Here is a 15,481-nt window from a genome sequence, read left to right as displayed (position 1 = left end):
CCTGCGCGCCCTCCTGTGCGAACTCCCACACAAACTGACGTGCTTGAGATTCCTGCCCTGCTGCCAGGAAGATCAGCTACACTTGTGTGAATCCCTGATATACAGGCGAAAACAGCAGGTTCGGTGATCCTCTAGCAAGGACCGAGCTCTGCGGTGCCTGCGTTCCCGCTTGTGTGCCTGTGCCCGGGTGCTGCTTTGGGGATCCCCCCGGTTCGTGAGGTAATGAAAACAAATTTAGTCTTTGCATTTCATCTGTAGTTTTGTGGTTGCCCCTGCGTCCTGCCTCACTTTCATTCATAATTAAAACTAAAAAATACTCTTCAATCACCAATAAAACAAAGGCTTAAGAAAACAGATGGGCTTTCCAACGTTCTTGAAAGTTGATATTCTGACTATCAGACCAATGGAGACAACAAATTCCAGCGCTGAAGGTCCTTCACTGTGTATGCCCTCTTAGCATTCTCCAGGTATTTTAATTGACTGACTTTTAGATGGACTGCCTCAGCTGCTATCATCTACCAGGGGAGTTCAGGCTGTCATCCGGGTACCTAGGAGCTTTCTGAAGATCAGGCAGTGTTATTATAAGTTGGAGGTTTTTTTAAGATATGTAGGCAGGCTAGCAACCTGTTTTCCTCCTCTGAACCTCCATCTGATTTCTATTCTTTTTTTTTTCTCTTGTTAAAGGCTGTCTTAGAATTTAAACAACTACTCTGTTTTTATCTGCTATCTGTAAACTAAGTCTGATCCCTAAGAAGCACAAACTCCTTTCGTTCATCATCAGGGTGTGTTAAATTCACAAGTCTTGCCTGCATAATCAACATCTCAATTACCTTTTAAAAAACACTGTGAAAAATAAATCTGATAAAAGGACTGGAAGCCATCTCATAATTTCTTAGAGAAGACTGGAGTCTAGCCACCACATGTCTAGTAGATATTAGTTTGAGACAGGATCTTATTGATGCAGGACACTAATTTTTCTTTTCCCCCTTTTTTGACAGATCAAAAAAGTAAATACCTAAGCAGTTAGGTATTTAAATTTGTCACATGGAACTAGGTATTGTGGTACACCAGATCATCTCTAGTCTACAACAATATTCCATGTAATGCTAACCAGTAGAAACATACATCTAAGAAACCAACAGTTATTAAAATCGCGTTCAAATAATTAATTTTGCTGAGAAAAGGAAGTTGTTAGCTGGTATCTCATTTATACATTAATGATAAAGCTTCATTTGTTGTTAAGCTTATTAACATTTTCGAAATAGAAAATTTGCACGTCACAAATTAACTTACAGAGTTGTTTTCTACTGTGGGTATTTGGAACATTTATTTTTGAAAAATGGAATGGTTTTTTTTGACATTTTCACAGCATTCCATCACCCTTTGCTACAACATTAAAACTCACTCTATAATTCTATTCCTCCTCAACGATTCTGTATTTTCACTGAAAATTATCCTTCTCGCATTTTGGATTTTTTTATATTATGTAAATTGCTTATTTTTGTGATTGGGATTGGGGATTCTTGTTCAAAGAATGTTGAGTGTTACTGTGATATAAGTAATAAATATCTATTATTTTCCACAGAATTTTAGGAAGGGACTCCAAGGTTGTCATCCAGTCATCTCTTCATCCCAAAGCAAGATGAATGGATCTACATGACTCCTCTCATATGCTCCTCTTGCAAATTATCTAATCATATGTCTCCTCAGATAACCTATTCCACTACTGCTATGGCTATCAGGAAATATTTTTCTAGTATCAAAGCTAAATCTAAGCTCCAAATAATTTGAGGACAGTTAGGGGCTTCCTTGGGCAGATATGACTTTTATGTGTTTAGTTGTCTTCTGTTGATGTTTGTTCCATGAACTTCTCCAGTGTTACTATGTCAGTTTTCAGCAATCATCACATCATTTGGCAAGAACTGCAGTTGTACTATCTCTTTTTGTTTGCTTCTGAAACTAATTGTTACTAGCTTCGTTCAGTGTCCCCTTGCCTGACCGCAGAGAGTGAACAATAGATTGCCATCTCCTCTCTCCATGCCACTCATCATTTTTCCACTTCTACTATATCCTCTCCAGTGTTTCTTTTCTAGATAGCAGAGTTCCAACTCAGTTCCCACTTACATAGAAGCCAATCCATATCTCGATTGTTCTTCTTGTCCCTTCTGAACCTTTTCCAATTCTTAGATCTCTTTTTCTCCAATTTATCCTTCCAGGTCAGAGTCTTTGGAACATGTTATGGCATTATCTCACTGAAACGTTGTACAGAATGTAACAATGAAACCATTACACAGAATCAGATCATGACAGATCCCTGTGGATTCCCACACACTTCCTTGCATTTGGAAGTAGATCATTAGTAACAACTTGTTGGGGTATGATTATTCCACCATTTTTACTTTCTCGCTTTACAGTATTTTCATATGACTCACACTTCCCTGGCTTCCCTGATTACATTCAATAACACCTGAAGCATCATAAAGGCAAAAATACCTGACATTGAATGCTTCTTTACACTTGACAACATGCTGCCAGAAGAAGAAATGAATTGACAGGCTCACTCTGGCAGTTGTTTCCTTGTTGACTTTTAGGTATCTCCATTCTTCATTCTGGCACTTTTGCTGGACTTTCTAATAAATCCCTGGGTTTTTCTCCTCCACACGGGCAGTTACTTTGCCTGCTCTTTTTGAACCCCACCTGTCCTCCATGAATACACTTCAGCTAGGTCTTAACAAGTCTTAAGAAGGAGTTCATGAGGTGTAGCTGACTTGAGAGCACCTAACTGATCTTTCTCAGAGTGTAACAATTTCTCCTTGGATTCAAGTGCTTTATCTGCTTTGTTGTAGTTGGGAGTGACAACTGAAACACTTGACAAGAGAAGACTTGTCAAGAAAGACTTGACAAATAGTTTATGAACCTTTGTTCTTTGCTTCTCATGTCTTACTCTATGTATTATTGCTATTATCAAATGCTGTTTATATTTTTTTAGGTTACAGGTCCTAAATCTTCCTTTTCCTGTGCTTACTTTGAAAGTGCTAGTAAAGTCAATCGCACTTTTCATCCTTACTATGTGCTTCCTTCTTCATTTTCAGTAACGCCTCAGGTTTAAAGCTCTGAGAGTTTGGTTGGTGAAAACCCATTTCTCCCCAGCCTGGGACCTCTCTGATGAGCCTGGCTGCAATTTCAGGGCAGGCCTTGCAGCACGGCTGCCCCGTCCTGCTCAGGTGCGTTTGCCAGGCGCCATTACCTCCTGTAGCTCTGGGGAAGCCAAGGCCCTGAGGCCGCACTGGCAGGATCGCTCAGTAGAGGCGATTTCAAAAGGCAGTGATTTTTTTTCAAAAACTGCCACAAGCAGATGTTTAACTATCCGTATTCCACAGGTTTTTGAAAATTTATCCCCCGCCCCCCTTTTCTTTTGTCCCCTAGGGAAAAAGCAAACTGAATCAAGGCAGGCCGCCTCGCCACCGGCGCAGCCTCCGGCCACCGCGCCCCGCCTGCCCCGGCTCCGCCCACCGCGCATGCGCGCAGCCCCCCGGCCGCTGAGCATGTGCAGAGGGTCGGGGGCCGGCGGCGGCCTGGGGAGCCTCCGCGCCGCCAGCGCCGCCATGGGCTGAGGGGAGAGGCGGCAGGCGGCGCCGGCAGCGAGGGGTGTCAGCGGCTCCAGGCTGGGCGCCCCGAGGATGGAGAGAGCCATGGAGCAGCTCAACCGGCTGACGAGGTCCCTGCGCCGCGCCCGCACCGTGGAGCTGCCGGACGGTAGGAGAGGGGCGGCGGGGCGGCGGTCTGCCCCGGGGCCGCGGCGGCTTTCCCGGCCCGGCCTGGCCCGGCCCGGCCCGGCCCGGCCTGGCCCCACCCGGCCCGGTGGGGGTGAGCTGAGCCGGCGGCCGTAGAGTAGCCCCGCCTGGCAGGGCGACTCGGGAGAATGGAAACTGGCTCCCTCCCTCCCCCTCCCAGGAGCTTTTTTATTTGTAATGGCGATAACAACAACAGCAACGACTTCCCCGTCCCCTTCCTTTCCCCGATGTCCCGCCGCCGGAGGACGGCGGTGTCTGTCGCAGGGCGCGGGGTGCCCCTGCCCGCTGCTGCCGCCCTGGGCCCGGGCGATCGGGTGGTCTGGGGTGCTGGACCCTCTTTTTATCCGTTTCTAAATCCTTCGTTAGATGCTTCATTGATGACACGCTAGTGGTGACAAATCTTTGTTGGGTTTTCTTTTGATAGTGCTGAATTTTGTTTGAAAAGGTGTTGTAAGTCTCTGTCACTGCCTAATTTTTTTGGCTCTAAACTACTTCTTATGGGTGCTAGCCACCCGATATCGGGATGGACTTGAAAATACAGCTTCAGGCTCTTATGGCAAGTAGTTTAGTGTTCCAGCCAGGTCCAGCCTTTGGGAAGACTACCCCTGCAAAAGCTTTTGGATATGCAAAAGTTTCTGTTCCTGTGAGTCATGCGCTGTCATTGTACTTTCTTCAGGGTTTATTTTTACGGTCGAGTCTTTGGATGTCTGTCTGCCAGCTTTCATCTCCGGTGGTGGAGGAAGGAGAGTAATATTCTGTTTTCCCTCTGAGTTCCCTGTTCGGACTTCCTGGCTGCTGCACATGGGCTTGCCCCTACTCTGAGCTGCTACACCCTTTCCTTATTGTCACCTGTCAACAGTTTCAGTGTCTGCCAGTGCAGCTGCTCATAAATTTCACAAAATGACAGACAAGTTTCAGATGGATTTTGCTGCTGCTTGTAAGCTCTTGAAAGGCAGCAGTGAAAACTGACGTAATACTGTTAATGTAAGCTCAGATTTACAGAAATAATGTAGTAGCACCAGTTTAACTAATTGATGATGGTAATATAAATAATGCTTAGCACAACCTGTGCCGGTTGGAGCTGCTTTAAATTTACTCCAGTACTAGTGTAGTCAAATTCATTCTGAATTTGAGTTCAGCTGTTTTCTTCCTATCTTGGGCATTATTATCTTACACTTCAGAGTAATTATGTCTGTGGTAGTGCAAGTGCAAGCCCTGTACCTCCAGAACAAGTACTTCTCTTGCCCTGTAGAGCAGAAGGAATGTCAATCCTATGTATTCTCTAAGAATTACATGAAACAAATCACAGCCGGACTGAAATAAGGAGTTAAATGGACTTCAAGCACTGAAGTCTCAAATTGCATTCCAGGAAAACCTCCGTTCAATGGCCATCTAACTTTGGGTACATCTTAGCTCATTACATGTCTTCTTTCTTGACCTAGGTTTATGCAGGCCTGCCCAAGCTCTTCTTGAGAAGCAGGTTTGGGTTGTAGTGTTTTGCTCCAAACATGTCCTGACAGGATCAGCTTAGAAAATACCACCAGTCTAGTATGGCACGTGGTTTGGTGGCTTCTTGTGCGCTCTGTCTGGCCTCTTGAATTATGACCTTTTTTCCCCACATACATTTGAATAGTTTTAATTTGAAAGATACATAGTTTACCTCTCCATCCTTAAACTAAGAGTCATGGTACTCTCTTAGGAAATGGAGATTTATGTTTGAACTTCCTTATGCTGAAGAAGGCACTAAGTCCAGGTATTTAACTTCCTTTGCATGTGCTGTAGCCATTAGGGTATTACGTATGGTGCTGACACTTCTTTAAGATTGTGATCTCTGCCAAATTCAAGCCAATATATCTTATGAAATAAAATATTAAGTGTATCTTGTCAAGGCAGGATTCTAGATGATGAATTTTAAGTGATATTTTTTTTTTTTTTAAAGAAAGCATTAGTAGCTGAGTCCAGTGCCAGTGGATACCCTGGGCTGACCTTGCCAATAGGAAATAGTATTGTTTTTTTCATCACTCTTCTGAAGTATCCTTCAGCAGGTTTTTTTTGGGGCACTTAAGAGCTTGACACAAATTTCTGGATTCTACTATTAAGGCTCAGTGCCTGAAAACTAGGCCTTGCAGCCCGAAGTTGTAGGTTTTGGGCCCTTTGTTGACTCTGACTCTGCATTTTGGGTGCTTTTTTGTCTTTAGGTATTCATGACGTGAAATGCAAGCAAATTAGATAACAAATAAGTTCTGGAGTGCGTGAGGCGTATAACGCTTTTTCTGTCCCTGGTGTCATGTGCTTTTACCTTAAATCAATAGGAGTTTGTTTATGAATAGGCATAATATTTACCAAAAATAGGCACAAAAGCTCCTTAGTCCCACACCCTTTTAATTATTTCTGTACAGAAAAGCTCTGGGAAAATCTGCATATGCTCCACAGTGTAGATTCTGTTAATAGAATAGCAAAGGGCTTAGTTTTGTAACTATACCATAAACACTTTTTATGGCCCAGTTACACTCATATTTAACTACTGTCTTTTTCTAGATCACTATACTTCCAATATAGTTAAATTTAACTAGGATCAATATTAAGCATTTCAGTTAAGAGTGCTGGTATATTTAAAGCATTTCTTTTTTTTTTTTGGCCCCTTCTCTTTAATAGATTGTGAGAATGCGTAAGGATGTCATGCTCAGATTTAGTTGACGTTCTGAAGTTCTAGTTTTTGTTTCAGTTGGAGAGCTTTACCTTCCTGACAAGAGCTCAAGCAGGAAAGTTTTTTTTCATTTGTATATACTGGGAGCTAATCATGGATACATTTTTAAAAAGTGATCAAATCTTTTCCACAATTGATATTTGTTTAGCATCTATTTAATTTTATTTCCAGGACTCTCACTCTGTGTGTGTCCCTTCCCTCCCAGCCTGCCTCCACCTTCCCCCCAGCAGTCAGATTCTAGAGGTGCATGTTGGGGATGGAGTTATCTGATGCTCACAGAGCTCTGCCATAAGGAACAATCTATAGACGGTTCAAACTCTTGAACTTGTTGATGGTTAGAATTACGCTCTGTAGCTTTGAAACCAAATCATTTGGTGTTTTGAGGCTTGTGTCTCTTCCACCATGTGTTCACTGTAAGCAACATTGGGGTTTTTTTAAATTATTTTTTATAAATAACAGAATTAATGTAATTTGAATATGACTTATCTCTTTTCAGTGTTCAAAGGTAATAATAGACTAGCATTGCTTCTTTCTTTTGTTAGCTACAGACAGACTGCTTCAAATAGTGGGTAGCAGCACTAATCTTGGAGCACTGTAGAATAATAATAATGAATAGCATAGCTGCAGCATGATAAGGGTTTCTCTGACTCCACTTAATAACTCTGAAGAATTCTTTGTTTAATATTTGGTAAATGTCAGCTTGTCTATCTAGTGGAAGTAGTGAATGTATAGAAGCATGGTATGTAAAAGATATGAGAAGCTACACTTGTTTGGGTCTGTTTTAATTCTTCCTGTTCTGATTGCTTTGTAACTTTGGTATTTGGATCAATTAAGATGATGAGGAAAAGGTTCAAAATAAAAGTTTTTCAAGAACAGTCCTGTATTTCCATATCCTGGAACCATATACCTGGGTTCTCCCAGAAAGTGTAGTCCCTCCTGTCATAAGCTGGCATCTACGTGAAGAGTCTGTGGAGATTGTACTCCCAACAATGGGTAGTTTGCTTCAAGCTAGAAAATGGAATCGTTACACATCAATAATGATTAATAATAATTATTGTACATTAATATTATACATTAAAGCCTTTTAAGTTTTGTCAAATTAATCCTTTAAAAATAATATCTTACTCCAGAAAGTCTGTAAACGATGAAACAGGCATGTGTGCTGGTGTGTGCAGCAGTAGTACTGACAGAGACACAACAGCTGAATGTCAGTCTGTTCGCACCATTGACTTGGATCTTTGTGTTCTGGCCTTTTTTCATCGCCTTCAAACATGGAATATGAAACTGATTAGAAATTAAAATGAAATTTATATAATTCGGGTATTCAACTTTAGAGACAAAAATGAATAGTTATGGAGTAACTTAGTTTAAAGAAATCACTTCTACAAACTCATAGGTATCAGGATTATGGAAGTCACCTTAGAACACAGGAAACCCTTCTTTTTCAAATAATCTGTTTACTTCTTTTTTGTTAGCACACGTCTTAAGTACTTTGACTTGAGTAAAAGAATTGTCAGTTTAAAGAAATTGATGCTCCATTGAAAATTCTGTAATTATTACTTTGTAAAAGAAAAAAAGCCGCATTGAAATTTCATGTATTGCTATCCCGTTGATTACCTCTTCTATCTAAGTATGGTGGCTTTGTCTTTATAATGAAACTTTAGGTATGTATAACCTGTCTAAAAAGAATGATCTGTTGAACAATGGACATCTTAAAAGGTAAATAAGAGTTGCGAATGAATTTATTTTACATAAAAGACTTCTTTATGATAATGGAGTAACTTAATTTCTTCACAGATAATGAAACTGCTGTCTATACACTAATGCCGATGGTTATGGCTGACCAGCACAGGTAAGACCTTCTTTAAATTTCTTTTTTTTTTTTTTTTTTTTAAGGTCCGAAAAAACGGCATGTTTGCTAGAGTTGTAGTTGCTAGAGCACTCTCAGGGTTTCTGCTGCTGGATTGCTGAGATAGCGTCTGTAGCTGAAGTTAGTCACTGACTGTATGCATCCCAGCATATTCTTACCTGAGAGACCTGTTTTATTTTATGCCATAGACTGGAGCTGGGATTTGTTCTGTTGATACGCATAGAGAAATTGGTCCTAGGATAAGAACAAAAGCATTGTTTTGTAACTGGGTTGTAGCTCTGAGTGTGCATTTATTGATGACATAGAAGCTCGTAGTGTCATTAGACATCTTAGAAAGACATGGAGTAAGAGTTGGACAATGAGATTGATACTTCTGGGATTCCTCAGATGAGCAGCTGTTCCTCTTACCCAGTAGTCTTCGAAGTGGTTGGGACCTGGGAGCTGTATAGTACCAGCTAAGTGGTGCTACCTTCTGCTGAGTTTTGTAGGCAAGCAGGTAGTAACTCTTACTGAAACTATAAACTGTTTATCTAATCAGGATAAACATTTGTTCTGCTACATAATATCTTGTTGATATTGTGTGCAAGGGTTTTAAATTATGTGATCAGCTCATTACTGGAGGTTGAAATCACCAGTTCACTTGCAGTTTCACCTATTTTGAAATATTTTATCTTAACTAATATTTTGTCTTTGCTAATTCATTAGGGCTTGAAGGGTCCTATTTAAATTTCTTATCCTATTGGCATATCATGTGTCCTACTTCATCATGATGATTTCACATACCAGTCTTCCTTCTGAACTTTGCCTATGTTTGGGAAAGCTGCTAGTTATCTGGTTAGGGTGTCTGTGTTGCGATAAGGAGGAAAATGGGAATTTATTGTTTTTCAAACCAAAGCTATTAATATACTTGTTTTCCATATTTGTAAAGAAGTGATTTGGCCATCTGGTGTAATTCTTACTTGTTTACATTTGAAACAGTTGCCCAGTGTCACAGTTCATTTTTCATGTACAAGAACGAAGCGAAAGAGTAGAAGTACTGTTAATATGCAGATGCTTGAAAGCTGTTGGATCTCTTGTTCAGAAATTAGTTGGAGGGAAAAGAAATAGTGATCAAGTAAGAAATAGAGTACTTGTGTACAAGTTACAGTATATACTTTGCTTGGATATTGTGAGGTATTTTTTAATTAAAGTTATATTTCTGTTTGAAGGTCTGTCTCAGAGCTGCTATCAAATTCAAAATTTGATGTGAATTATGCATTTGGACGTGTGAAGAGAAGTTTGCTTCATATTGCAGCAAAGTAAGAATTACTTGAGTCCAGTCCAGAAGTTAACAATGAAAGTATTACCACAAATCTAAGGCACCAATGTAAGCTGGAAAACTCTGTAGTATCAGTTAACATTTTGTTTTTACACTTTTTTGTTATTTTGTTTGTTCTTTTAGCAATGTGCCTGCCTCATTGAGAGGACAGGTTTTACACATGATATCAAATAGCTTTCCAAATTCTTAGAAATTTGGGTGGATATCCCTTTCTGTGAAATCTCAGTCTCTGAAGGAGTGTAGCCATTATGTGTATCCTATATAGCTGGGTTACTCTTGCCTTTGTAGATTTAGTGAAACCTTGTCTTCAGGTGCTGCTTGTTTTTAAAGTATTCTAAAACAATTGGAAGCAGCTATTCCAAAGTACTTCATGTGACCGTAACTGAAGGGGATATAACTTGGCCACTTACTTCTAATAAATTTTTGTATCCTGGATAAAGGACTTAAATGCAAATTTCAAATCTGTGATGTAGATTATTTATTATTTATGTAGCTCTTCAATGGGGATAAATCTATATTGCCAAGAAACAGCCAGATTAACATAACCTTAATAGAAATGAACCAGATAGTTGGTTTTCTTTTTTTTAAATGGCCTTTCAAGAAACTAAACTTTAAACTAATGAATGAGTGTTCTATATGTGGGTCCCATTTTAAATATCTTGAAAGTTCTTACATTTAAACTGTTTTAAAAAAGTAAAAATAAAAGAAATAGTAGTAATATTGCATATAAATAGCAGGTATTTGGGCACAATAAAGGTAGAAGTTCCAGCTTTCTAAGCAGACTGTTTTAGAAATGTTTCCTAAACATTCCATCTCAGAATTACATGCTGCTTATATAAAATTTACTTAAGAAAGTACTTAAAGAAAAAAACGCAAGCAAATTTTTAGCATACATCTTAGAAGTATCTTTGAAAAGCTGTATTTATTGATCATAAAACCCAAGAAATTGTGTTACACTTAGTTTCTGGATTCTCTTTTATCTTGGCTAGTTGTTTTGTCATTAAGTGGTCGTTAAGATGCTGGTTTTGCACTTATTTTACAGCTGGTCTTCATTTTCTTTGGGTTGTTGTGTAGCAGTTCTATCATTGGGAAGACTAGTAACAATGGATAAGCTGGTCATGAGGGATACAAAAATACTATATGTTTATCCTCCCAATCAGCTCTTCCTCTTGAAGAGTTCAGGAGTAAGATAAACATATAATGCAAAGTTTGTGTTCTTGGTGACATTGATTATTCTGAAGAAAAGTAAAAGGGAGTTACAGATTCAAAACAAATAGCAAAGAAATATTTGTATGAGTTTTAGAATTTTTCTGATATTTAAACTTCTAAATGTAACTTCCAGACACTGAAGTGTAACAAAAAAAAAAGATATTGAAATTGTTATTTAATGGAAAATTCAGTCCTGTGAATAGATTAAAGATGAGGGAGGTGAGAGGAAATAGTAAGCAAAACATTTTAAACAGTTTGTTTTAAGCAATTGGCAGTCTTAAAGATTCATTGTTGGGTTTTAAAGTTACTAAAATCACATAGAAGACTAGCACCTATTTATTAATACAAGTTATGGTCAGTCCTCGCTGCATGTAAGTGTCTTTCCTTTAAGTTGGTGTAATTTGAACTATAAGGGTATAAAACCAGTTTTGTGTTAAGATTTTCTACTGAATGTAATATGTACATAGTATTGCTGTTGTCTTTACGTCAATATAGATTTGGTTTGTAAATATCCTTGTTACAGTTTTTCCCTTCCTTACTTTATTCTTAGCTGTGGATCAGTTGAATGCCTTGTTCTATTATTAAAAAAAGGGGCAAATCCAAACTATCAGGACATTTCAGGATGCACGCCTCTTCATTTAGCAGCAAGGAATGGGTAAGAAAAAGAATTTTAAAACTCTTAAACAGGTTTTGTGCATAATGCACTTGAGCTGACATGTTTTGTAATATTTTTGCATAGTTCAAACAAAATACTTCAGTTTTCACTTTTGAAAATAGGAATGGCATACTTACAGGGAATGTGAAGTTTAAAATCCATACTTTGAATCTTCAGAAAATAATTTTATGTAAATAGGAAGTTATATCTGAAGTGCCAGTTTCAGTGCCAGTCATTTTAGTGTTTTCTGTTAAGCAGGAGCTTAATGATTCTTACAACAGTGATTGAACAAAGGATGCATTCACCTTCCAGTTAGCTAAGTAAGAAAAGATTTCGAAGAGGACAGTGGAGGGTTTGGAAGGATTCAGAGATTTCAGATTTTTCTCAGATAGTGTCTCCAAGGAAATTTTTACTACAAGGAAAGAAATACAAAGTTTGCCTGCACAATATTAGGAGAGGGGGGAAAAACCCAAAACAATGAGCAAGCACCTTTTTAAGATCTTTTAAGATCTTATTTCTTGAATTGTAGTATGTGGAAACACACAGCTGGTAATGGTAATGTTGTTGTCTTCTTTTTAGAGCATGTATGTGTCACAGTACCTGAATTGTATAACAGCTGGTACTTGACATGAGGAGGAGGTAGTGTTTAGTGGCTTTTAGGTATGGGGAGGAGTATTTGGAAGAGAAGGGAGAAAGAAGCAGCCAAGTGGTACATGGTGAAATGCAGAAATACACACAGGAGACAGTTATGTGGAAAGCAGGCATGAGAAAGGTGTGAGAGGTACCAAATAAAAAGGAAAAGTAAGAGTAAACTCTTAAGGGTAAAGCACTTAGAGCATTAGAGAGCATTGAAAGACCAAACAAAACATGAAGTAGGAAAAACACCCCTACTTTCATTAAGGCAGTTATTGTACTTGTCAAAGATTTACATAGTGTTATGAGTGTCTCATTAAGTAATGATTTAGTGGTGTACTGTAAATGTGTTCACTGAAGTGTACTGATGATGATGAACTTCATGGATTTCCGTTCGCTGAACTCTAGCTTCTTGTCTTGAGAGCATAGTTCAGGCTGAACTGAAACTGTTAGAGCAGTGATTAAGCACTTCTACACTTTCCACAAAAACATTCAGCTACACAACTATGTTTTTAGCCCTATGCTGTCATATGCTACACTTGCACTGTATGAGTCTCTGGTGCTACTGATGATCACTTCTCTTTTTCACATGCTCAGTACCATACTCCTTGTAAAGTAAAACTACCTGCTATGATTTGTACAGTTATGAATTAGAATGAGTGGAGCGTTGAGAAGATACTCGGTCTTTGTAAATTGTTTTCCCTGGCTGGGTTTTAATGCACTCTTTTGTTTATAGCCAGAAGAAATGTATGAGCAAGCTGCTGGAATACAGTGCAGATGTCAACATTTGTAATAATGAAGGCTTGACTGCAGTAAGTGCTATTTATTCTCATGGTGCTCTTAAAATGAATGAAGAATTTGAAGACTCTCATTTCTTAAGCTTCTGCTGTTTTACAAGTAAATAAACAAAACTGCTGTGTGTCCAGTGCCCTTAAGAATCAAAAGATGTGATCAAAGTACCCAAGCATATGATATTATTGTTCAAAGCATCTCTTTGTGAAAATGTTGACAATAGTACAGTGAGGTTTAAAATCATATTTATGAAATACTTATATCGTTGCTAAAAGAAACATATAATCATTTTGTACTTAGATTCATTGGTTGGCTGTCAATGGACGAACAGAATTGCTTCATGATCTTGTTCAGCATGTCAGTAATGTAGATGTTGAAGATGCAATGGGACAGACAGCTCTTCATGTAGCTTGTCAAAACGGACACAAGACAGTAAGTTTTTAAATTTTATTAACACATTGGATTTGCGAAGAATTGGGTAAAGCCTCAGTGATGTTGTGTGTGGTTTTTTTATAAACTTCAGGCTAGTTATGCACATGATAATGGTTAGAAATGTGAAGAACTCTATTGTTTGTCTTAGTATTGACTGCATACACTTCCATGGGAACAACTAACTTATTCTTGTGGAGATGATTGATCTCAGTGTTTATGGGAGTTTAAGTGACTTACTGTATACTATTCAGCTGTTCTGTAGTACTATTATTGCCTTGTTGATTGCAGGTTTTGATGTAATGTTAAACATTTGAAAATGTTCTTCCTTACTTTTTAGAATGTGTTTGATTCATAATTGTACCAGTTATTATGTGCTTTTGAAATCTGAAATGATCTTAATTTACTGTGAATAAAAAACGAACACAGGGTTGGGTCAGTTAGATATTTAACATTAGAAGTAAACAAGTTCGCATAGACTTTTCTTTTACTGATCTGTGTGAATAATTTTTAGACCTGGCCTTGCATTAGGGCTGACTATTTACTCGCAGAGTACAGGTCTGGATGCTTTACTTGAATTGCATTACAGCCATGTAGAGTAGTGATCTTGAATTACACAAATTGTCTCCAGGATTATTTACAAAAAAAATTATCTTTCTACCCAGATCCTTTCTGTTGTCATTGTCAGAGCTCGACTTTGGAAGACCAAATTCTGAGAAACTGTTATCTATAGACTTACCTACTTTATGTGACTGGAATATAGCAAAAGTTGTTTGAGAGTCTGCTCAATGTTTTCGTATTTTAGAATTTGCTTACTTATTTCTCCCATTCTAGTGTGTGTTTAAAAAGTCAGTTTATGATAAGCTTGTTTATGGCTGTCACTAGCTTGAGGTTTACTTCTCTAAAAAGTGTCGTTTTCCTTTTTGAATGGCTTGTAGTTCCAGGGGTCTTTGGGATTAGCTGAAGTTCAGTAAAAGGCATTGTTATTAAAATGGGAAGTTCGAAGGAAGCTTTATGAGCTCTGACAGCAATGATTTTCTATACAGTGTTGAGGAATTTTGATTTTGAGATTCATTACTGAAAATTAAATCCTTCAGTGTAATTAGACATGTATGACACTAAATAGTTGCAAGCCAATAGACTTTTCTGTTGCACTTTTTCTAACGCTGGTATTTTCTTCTGTTCTAGACAGTTCAGTGTTTGCTAGACAGTGGTGCAGATATAAACAGGCCGAATGTGTCAGGGGCAACTCCGCTCTATTTTGCTTGCAGGTATATATTCTTAACTTTTGAATACTGTGCTAAAAGTGAAATTGATTCCCCTCCTTCCCCCTGCCACCTTCTGCAATCATACAATCATTGAGTAGTTTGGGTTGGAAGGGACCTTTAGAAGTCATTTAGTCCAACCCCCCTGCCGTGGGCAGGGACATCTTCAACTAGATCAGGTTGCTCGGAGCCCCGTCCAACCTGACCTTGAATGTTTAATGATTAGAAGTAAAACTTCATTGAAAAGCTTGTATCCGTAACCTTAATTGCTATGTCTTCTGTATCAGTCTTTCATTTCACCCTTTAGATACTTCTGTATTACATTTGTCAGTATATGCACTAAATATCGGTGAAGGCAATAGTCAACTAGTCTTTCAATGTGTTTTTAATGAAGTCAACATCTAATCACTGGTACCCGATTTCTCGTTTTCTTCAGCAGAAAGACTAGGCAAAACATTCACATGTATTGGTTAAAAGAAAGTAGAGCCAAGAGTGATGTATTGAACTCTTGTGCAAAAAAAGATGTTTTATCAATAAAAAAAAAAATCTTACTAATGTTAAAGCACAATTAGATTATTTTTTTCCCCAAATCTGGTACGAGTGAGCAAAGAACTCAGTGAAGAAAAATTTCTCTGTGAAGTAAATTAGGGTGTGAATTGAAAGAGCTCTTTTTTGCAGAAAATGCAGCTCATACATATTTAGGAGCCTAGACTAATGTGAATGATTTCTGAATGATGAGGGTGACTCTGGCTTGATAAATGGGCTGCACCTAATTTTGCACTGTGTTTCTGCAGTGGCCTTGAAAGGTA

At 38.5% G+C, this 15,481-nt stretch overlaps 1 protein-coding gene across 5 annotated transcripts in view; it reads left to right on the top strand.

Moving 5' to 3' along the window:
* Nucleotides 1-3,522: 3,522 nt before the first annotated feature.
* Nucleotides 3,523-15,481, top strand: part of HACE1 (HECT domain and ankyrin repeat containing E3 ubiquitin protein ligase 1) — a 56,357-nt gene continuing 44,398 nt past the window's right edge. For 3 of the 5 annotated variants that reach the window (XM_075145576.1, XM_075145574.1, XM_075145572.1), the window contains exons 1-7: nucleotides 3,523-3,756; nucleotides 8,299-8,353; nucleotides 9,580-9,669; nucleotides 11,449-11,553; nucleotides 12,923-12,998; nucleotides 13,279-13,410; nucleotides 14,596-14,678. In XM_075145576.1, coding sequence (XP_075001677.1) covers nucleotides 3,681-3,756; nucleotides 8,299-8,353; nucleotides 9,580-9,669; nucleotides 11,449-11,553; nucleotides 12,923-12,998; nucleotides 13,279-13,410; nucleotides 14,596-14,678 — 617 coding nt within the window. In that variant the 5' untranslated portion in view covers nucleotides 3,523-3,680. Of the gene's footprint in view, nucleotides 3,757-8,165; nucleotides 8,221-8,297; nucleotides 8,354-9,579; nucleotides 9,738-11,448; nucleotides 11,554-12,922; nucleotides 12,999-13,278; nucleotides 13,411-14,595; nucleotides 14,679-15,481 lie in introns of those variants that run through there. The other 2 variants (XM_075145573.1, XM_075145575.1) reach the window with 2 other exon arrangements.

This window comes from Calonectris borealis, chromosome 3 (genome assembly GCF_964195595.1).
Source record: "Calonectris borealis chromosome 3, bCalBor7.hap1.2, whole genome shotgun sequence".
NCBI classification, from domain to species: domain Eukaryota; kingdom Metazoa; phylum Chordata; class Aves; order Procellariiformes; family Procellariidae; genus Calonectris; species Calonectris borealis.
Note: the sequence above shows the minus strand (reverse complement) of the source record. Positions and strands in the feature narration are given on the sequence as shown.